General features: G+C 47.3%; 1 protein-coding gene across 3 annotated transcripts; it reads left to right on the top strand.

Annotated features, from left to right (window-relative positions):
- The first annotated feature begins 126 nt into the window (after positions 1–126).
- tcf19l (transcription factor 19 (SC1), like) lies at positions 127–6,531 on the top strand. 3 transcript variants are annotated; one of them, XM_086061950.1, is made up of 6 exons: positions 127–283; positions 1,243–1,793; positions 2,804–2,973; positions 3,056–3,467; positions 3,559–4,006; positions 4,854–6,531. In XM_086061950.1, the coding sequence occupies exons 2-6, from the start codon at positions 1,514–1,516 to the stop codon at positions 5,215–5,217; spliced, it is 1,674 nt and encodes a 557-aa protein (XP_085918076.1). In that variant the 5' UTR covers positions 127–283; positions 1,243–1,513; the 3' UTR covers positions 5,218–6,531. The 3 variants fall into 3 exon arrangements, with proteins under 3 accessions (XP_085918076.1, XP_085918077.1, XP_085918075.1); XM_086061951.1 differs by having other exon boundaries at positions 1,173–1,793; positions 4,857–6,531; XM_086061949.1 differs by having other exon boundaries at positions 1,173–1,793.
- The last annotated feature ends 1,713 nt before the right edge of the window (positions 6,532–8,244 follow it).

The following is an 8,244-nucleotide window of genomic DNA, read 5'->3' as shown; positions in this document are numbered from 1 at the left end:
CGTCCTTTGTTTCATTTTTAGCACGCAGGCGGCCCCTTTAAAAACAGGCGTGTCCTTGCTAAAGGCCTGGCCGTCGGCCAATCGGGCAGGAGCCGGACGTGACGTACACGGCAGCGCTTGCTGGCACGACGCGCCAAATTTCAAAGCACTTCCTGTGTGGAGGAAAGAAAGGGCAGCGAGCAGAAGGCGTCCCGGGAAACGACGGCGGCCGAAGCCGAACTTCAACCGCGGCTCAATGCCCGCTTGACGGTTGTTCAGGAGGCGAGAAGTCCGCTAACTTCGGGTGGGTGTCGTAAGTGTCGCGTTTTAGCTGGTTTTGTCCGGGAGGAAGCGACGTCAGCTAGCTTACGCAACGCGACTGGCCGTTCATTCTCCCCGAGCACATTCGAGCCGTACTAACTCATAGAAGTAAAATATATATATATTTAAGTTAGAGATAATCAGCTAAGATGCGTGATTTAAAGTTACGTAATCACGTTTGACCCGATTCTGGGGCTTCCGGTGACGCAGCGGGTCGCTGCTCGGCCTGGATCCAGAAAAAGTGACACTTGAACGGGTGAACAAAGTGTGGCCCGCGGGCTGAATACATCCTGTGAAACAAATTAAATAGTCACAGCAGCAATATTCACACACAAATTCTACTGTTCATAATAAAGAACCATCTATTTAAAACCGTAGTAAACACTATCTTCACATTGCAAGGCTTCAAAAAAAGATTTTTCCAGACATTCACGTTTTGAAAAATAAATAAATAATCGAATGTGAATTTTGGCATTGAACACCTTGTGCTAAAAGTGCTGAAACCATGAACAGTACGACATTTTAAAGTTTAGAGATGGTCAAATTAAGTTTTTCTGCAAGAGGGCTAGAACGAAATAATTGCATTTGCATTCATTCTATGGCGAAAGAGGATTTGAGGTAGCGATGAATTTTTCTCTGTAAAGTTAAATACTAAAGGACAGCCAAAAGTTTTTCCTGTAATTTATGTCTTTGTTGTTGTACGCGTTACGAGACTAAAAATACTAAATTTTATTCATTATATCTGTTTTTTAACATAATTTTATTCTACCAAGTATCGGCATCAGCTTAAAAAAAAATGTCCATATCGATTGGGCCTTAATTGGCAGCTCCTGTAATGGCTTGCTTCATGTTTATATTTTATTTCGTTTCAGATGTACAGAAGGAGCACAAACCATGAATCATTAAGCCCCAAGGATTTTTTTTGTTCCATTTTTTTGACAGCCTATTCTTTATCCACAAACCCTCCAGCAGAGAGGCCAGGCGAGGCGAGGATAGGATAGGATAGGATTCGCATACCTCATCAGCTCAGACGGTCTCATTTATTCATGCCAGTCCTCCCAGCTTCACGCCAGATGCCATTCAGCCTGCCGCAGATGTCGTCAACGTAACAATTTACCACAAGCACAGCGACTCCCGAATGCCACGTGTCCTTCTGTAGCGCCGGGACGGCGGGGTGGGGCGGTCGCGCTTATCCAGGACAAAAGCGTCCGTCATGCTCTCGGGGACGCAGCCGTGCTTCCAGCTGCTCCGCATCGGCTCCTCGGCGGGGGGCTCCACGCGGGACCTTTACACCTTCAGGCCGGCGCCGGGCCACTCCGTGTTCCGCCTGGGAAGGGCGGAGGAGCTGTGTGACGTCACGCTGGATTCGCCGGCTGTGTCGCGCGTCCACGCCGAGCTGCACGCCGAGCGTGAGGCCAGCAGTGATGGCGGGAAGGTGGCGGCGGCGCAGGAGGAGGGATGGAGGGTCCACATCAAGGACAGGAGCACTCACGGTGAGATGTAAACAAAAGCACGCATACTTGTAAACAAATACATGTAATACGTTATATGTTAAGATCCACACTTGTATAAATAAAAACACATTCCGGGAACATCTAAAAATAGCATGTAAGCAGCCACACCAGCTTGACAACCACATGAAGCGACAATCAAAAACGTCGATGCAACCACTAATAATTTGTAAACAAAAAATGTCCGCAAATGCCACACAAAATTGTAACCAAAAGGACAACCACACAAACGTTAACAAAAAACATGGCAAGTTGACACAAGCACACAAAATTGTCAACAAAAAGCTTGACAAATCGTAAACAAATGTGCCTTGTTGCCACAACCTCACAAAATTGTGCGCGAAAACATGTCAACACAATCACACAATTGTGAACAAAAAAACTTGACATGCCGAGTCACTCAATTGTAAACCAAAAGCATCGGGTTGACAACCTCACAAAATTGTCAACAAAAAAACAACACAACCACACGATTGTGAACCAAAACATGACAACCTCACAAAAGTGTGAACAAAAAACATGACACAAACACACAAAAATGTGAGCTGGCACTTGAGTAAATGAGGTCCGCCTCCAGCCCGCCGTCCAATGGGAGCTGTTGGATGGCGACGCGCTGACCTTTTGGGGGCAACGCGGCTCTCGGCAGCCCAGAGTTCTACTTCCTTTTTCATGTGGGACACAACCACGCAAATTTGCCAGCACAAACGCGTCGACCCAACCACACAAAATTGTCAACAAAAACGCGGCGACGCAATCACACAAAATTGTTAACAAAAACACGTCGGCGCAACCGCACCAAATTGTCAATGAAAAACACATCGGCGCAACCGCACAAAATTGTCAACAAAAACACGTCAACGCAACCGCACAAAATTGTCAACAAAAACACGTCAACGCAACCGCACCAAATTGTCAACAAAAACACGTCGACGCAACCGCACAAAATTGTCAACGAAAAACACGTTGACGCAACCGCACAAAATTGTCAACAGGCACTTGGGTGAACGAGGTCCGCCTCCAGCTCGGCGTCCAATGGGAGCTGTCGGATGGCGACGCGCTGACCTTTGGGGGCGACGCGGCTCCCGGCAGCCCCGAATTCTACTTCCTCTTCCAGAAAGTCAAAGTTCGTCCGCTGGACTTTGACGCAATCACCATTCCCAAGGTGAGGCGCGTGATGGACGATGGTGACGCCTCCAGATTTTCTATGTGGTCTAAGTCCACACTTATGTCTTGTTTTCCTTCAGGCGGGGTCGTTTTCCTCGGACCTGCAGAACCGGATCAGGACCAACCCCGAGCACAAAGTGGCGCCGGGCGTTGATCTGTCCAAGCTGTCCAACAACCGCTCCACCGTCATCCTCAACTCCATCGGCAGTCTGAGCAAGATGAAAGGCAGCGCGTGGACCTTCAGGAGGAGCCGCAGCCACGAGGGCGCCGCCTCCGACCCGGGTTCCTCATCGTCGCCGCCGCCCCTGAGCGGCGGGTGCTCGCCGCCGCTGCCTCCTTCCACGCCGCCGTCCTTCTCACCCGCCGCCCCGTCGCTGGCGCCCAAGTCCCTGCCGCCCAAGTCTCTCGCGCCGGCCTCCAGGAGCCGCAGGAAGTCGGCGCACACGGTGCTGCTGGAGGACGACAGTTCGGACGACCCCCACAGCAGGACGGGTGAGACTCGCCAATCTGACTTCCCGAAAGAAACATTTCAATCTGATTTTTTCATGATGCTTAACAACATTTTCTGGTTGATTCCCGGCAGGTCTGGAGGAAGCGCAGCGATCGCGAGGCAGGAAGAGGCGCTACAAGTCCGACCCGGAGGATCTCTGCTCGCCGCCTCCTCCTCCGCCATCCTCCCACCCGCGCCCCCAGGAAGCCAAACCCTTCCCCGTGGGCATCAGGACCATCGGCAGCTTCCACGGCGCCATGACTAACACCCGCCTGGACCACCACCAGTACCACATCGTCCCCGCGCCGCCCAGACAAGACCGCCAGGAGGCGTCGGTGCCGCCGCGCCACCTTCACAACACCTTCTGCCAGCACAGACCCGCGGCGTTGGCGTCGAGGGGCCGTCGGAGGGCTCACAGCTCGCTGGTTTTCTCCCCCCTCGTGGTGGGAGGTGAGAGCTACAACCCGGCGTCGCCCTCGGTGAGGGTTTGCGCGGCGCCGCGGGGCCGCGCCGCGTTCAACCGCTTCCACCAGCAGTCGAGGTAAGACTCTTCCGAAGGTGCTCAACATTGCAGACAAACAGGAAGTACTGATCCCAACTGTGAATATTGAAATCTGAGTAATTGACATAGCCCTGTCTGATACAAAAGTGGTGCTTTGGCGCCATCTGTAGTCAGTTCTAAGTCATTTAGGGCCCAAGCTAAATGTTTTAGGGATATCGGTGCCGATGCCAATAAAGCTGTTTCTCACTGAGCGGTGAATGCTTGCAAATGTAGCGAATTTATTATTTTTTTTATCAGAATTTGCAAGATGTTCACAGACAGTTTCTACTTGTCGCAATGACATTTCAAACATTCAGAAAATGTTTCGCTGTTTGCGAAGATCTTTTGAAACCTTTTACGATCCCCGACGAAAACCCTAAATTCGCTACTTTTGCATGCATTCAGGGGGACTTTAATTTTATGGATTTATTAAAATTTCTAATTTATTAAAAAAAATGATGCTGACACTGGGCACTCCTTAAATGTTTTACTTTTTAAAATTGAAGAAAATTTGGGGGAAATACAAAACTATTTACAGTATAAAACTTTAGGGAATGATTTAGTTTTGAGCTTATTTTTAAATTTGGCTTAACACATGCTGAAGATCCTGGAAGCTCCCTGAAAATGTTATATTTAAACAAAGCTGTCAATTCTTTCTTTATATATTTAAAATTAAAAGAAAACTTCGTTTTTTTACGCTAAAATTTTCTCTTTTACTGCAAATGAATATTGGCTTGAAATATCGCTCCTTGACTTCTAATAATCAGTATCGTCCTTGGAAACCCCCCACTTTTTTGGGGGTTTTTAGGCCAATTGTGGTAACTCCTCCATTATTCCTTGCTTACAGCAGGCGTCGCGGGCGTCCCAGGAAACACCCCCTCCCCCCTCGGCCCTCGCTGCCCTCGCCGTCCTCCTCGTCTTCCTCCTCCACCTCCTCTGCCTCGTCCTCCTCGGGCTCGTCCTCGTCATCCTCCGACGAGGAGGAGGACGACGAGGAGGAGGAGGCGGCGGCGGCGACCAAGACGGTGTCGTCGGCCGGGGGGCCGGTGGAGCCCTGTGCGGCCCCCCGCTGCCTGCTGCCCCAGCAGGACCCGGTCCAGTGGATCCAGTGCGACGTGTGCGACGCCTGGTACCACATCGACTGTCTCCGCGTGGACCGCAAGAAGCTGCTGAGGGACCCCAATGCTGACTTTCATTGCGGCTGCTGCTGAGGACCACCGCGCGCCCCCCTTGCTCGTTCTCGATGTCCTCATGCTGCCTTGGAAAAATCTCAGGTGGGATTTTGCTGTCGGACATTCTCGACTCGGATACTTTGTTATCGATTATTCCTGAGGATGAAGGTGCTTCGAGTTTCACCGCAACTCTACATAGGCAGCGCCGCCATTTTGTGCAGACAGTAGCTACCCGGATGTCATGGCGCCATCCTCACTGGACACTTGATTAGGTACACCATCTCTTGAGGTTCAAGTGCAACGACAAAAAACGTTTTTACGAAAGTAATGCTCAGTTTTTATTGACCCATAAATTGTATTAGGCTATTTAGGAATTGTTCATTCTTATAATTAATAAATTAATCACATTTTCAGGTGGGCTGCAACATGACCCCTGTGGCACACCACCTTGAAAGTTAGGGAGAAAAAATATCAGGCCAACATTTTCCTTTGCTATATTTTGGAAAACTAAGCAGATTAATACCTGTCAATCAAAAGTGAACATCTTCATAACTACAGTATTTTTTTTATATTAACTTTAAGAGGTGTACCTAATAAAGTTTCCGATGATTCTCCAATCAATTGGACCACAAAATGGGCTGTTCGTTGATCACAGGGATTAATTTTTTTTGGGAGGGAGGGGGATGTGGATAAGTCAAAAAGTAATGGGGGAATTTTTTTGATGGTCTGTATGTCTTTGGCGCCCCGTTGTGGCCACATGGTCAATGTGCAGTTATACTTTAGCAAGGAAAATGGTGCTTATGCTAATGATGTAATAAAATGCAAAACAAAAACCTTCTTGGATGTACTTGTAGAATATGATTTTTCTTTCGGTTGACCAATTTTGATTGCTTATTACAAATTACTTCATATTCCACTCTGTCAGCAGGGGGCGGCAGAGATTGGTAAAATGTGTTCAATTGTTGCTAACCAAAGTTTTATTCACAGTAAAAGCCCGTTTGAAAACTTTTTCGTTACGGGGTTCAATGCAAAGATGTTCCTCATGTTTGAAGTCAGTTTGGCCAACTCGGCAGGGTAACAAGATGGCTTTCGCATGTCATGTGACCAGCATGATCTCGTGATTGGTCACGCTGTGATGTGGGCTGCCGGTCACATGGCAAATGGACGCCATCTTGTTACCCTGCTGAAACAGAGTTGGCCAAACTCTCTCTCTATATGGTTCTGTTTGACGTAGCAAATGAGCGCCACCTACTGCATAGGAGTACATGCAATCTATGGTATTGTCATCAAATATTAGTCCAGTGTGTGTTTTGTATGTGTTTGTTGATTCAGTAAACACAACAATGTTCATCACCTCGCTTGGCTAGTTTGTCTATTTAGCTACTCCGGCTTCCTCCTACATTCTGTTCCAAAATTATGACTATTAGCATTACATTGGTAATGCAGAAAACAAAACAAACAAACAAACATGTAGCTTGTGATGTCTGAGATTGTTTTTTTATTTTTTTATACAACTTTAAGACAATTCATTTAGTTCATAACAGTAAAATAAAATGGTAATATTATTTGGCTAAGTTAAAACTTGTTTTCAAGCTACGTTTGGTGAGGATGGTGTTCCTAATATTTTGACCAGTGTGTTACCAATGTCATGCAGCAGGGGGCAGTGTTGGCCCGGTGGCTGATGTGCTCTCGTTACTTTGAATGCGTCACAGAGTGAGAGGCCTTCTGTCGGTGTGCGTGCGTGCGTGCGTGTGTGCGTGCGCATGATTGATTTCAATAGCGTCTCCCTTTCTTCTTCATCCCACTTTTGGTCCAACTTTTATCTTCTCCCCATGGTGTCATTCAAAAGCCTCCGCGGGGCCCTTACAGGATCATTGTGCTCTTTTGAAGGCTGTCTTTCCGGAAGGCAAAATGGCTGCCGTGATGATGGTTGACCAAAACTCGACAACGCCGCCTCGTACCTTCCACATCAATCCACGCCTTCCTTTTACAAGACACATTGATCCAATGAGGTACAGTATTGATTTTGCCAAAGGCTGACCAATATGACGTTTAAAGTTTGTCACAAAAATCACCTTTATGATTTTAATCCAAGTTGTTTCCCCTTTGATACATTTTAATAAATTTGAATGTTTTTTTTGTTACTCACTTGAGTAGGAGTAGTTTCTAAAATGGTTAGAAAAGTCGCAAAATTGCCAACATCCTGTAAACATCCTGACAAAAAGACTCGATAATCGTTAAAATTGATTAATTTCCTATTTGGCATTGTTTATTGTAATCAAGTGCACAGCTTTGGCCTATGTCTTGTTCTCCTTCAGGAAATGAGATTTTACACTTTCTCGCCGCTGTCCCCACGTCGACCTTTTGCGCGCTTCGCTCCCCTGCTACACACAAAAACACACACACATACGTTAATAACACCATTAATCATTTCTCTGTAGAAGCGCGCTCAAAGTCAGCTGCGATGCGAAAGGGGCGCCCCCCCCCCGAGCGACGACGCGGTCCCCCGAAAGCTGGGAATTAATTGGCCTTTCATCTGGTGCTTCGCGCCGGCCTCAAAAGACGCTAAAAGATGAAAACGCGCAGCGTGAAAAGTTCAACACAACAACCGCGTAGAAGCCGACAAAGGACGTTTAGCTACATCTTTACGCGCGCGCACACATTTGAGAACGTTGGCAAAGTAGCACGTCGACTTAAAGTTAAAAACACACAGTGAAAAAGTTCAAAATGCAGCTGCCAACAAAAGGCGTTTAGCTTGTGTGCATTTTTTTTAACGCGCACAGCTGTTTAAGGACGTTAGCATATGAGCTTAGCCATTTCATTCGAAATGCTAAAAGGTAAACAAACAGCATGAATTGTTCCAGATAACAGCGCAAAAGCAAACAAAGGATGTTTAGCTAATAGCTAGTGTATATCATTACACAAACACGTTTGGTGATATCGTGAATATTAGCAAGCTATTCTGTCCGTAATCCAGGTCCAGAAAGTAAAAACCCTGCCACAATTTGGCTTTAGCCCCAAATGCTAGCTAGCTCCCTAGCTAACATGGTGTTCGTTTACCTGCTA

The sequence above is a fragment of the Leptonotus elevatus genome, chromosome 19 (assembly GCF_054856555.1).
Source record: "Leptonotus elevatus isolate MCC_2025b chromosome 19, RoL_Lele_1.0, whole genome shotgun sequence".
Classification (NCBI taxonomy): Eukaryota; Metazoa; Chordata; class Actinopteri; order Syngnathiformes; family Syngnathidae; genus Leptonotus; species Leptonotus elevatus.
Note: the sequence above shows the minus strand (reverse complement) of the source record. Positions and strands in the feature narration are given on the sequence as shown.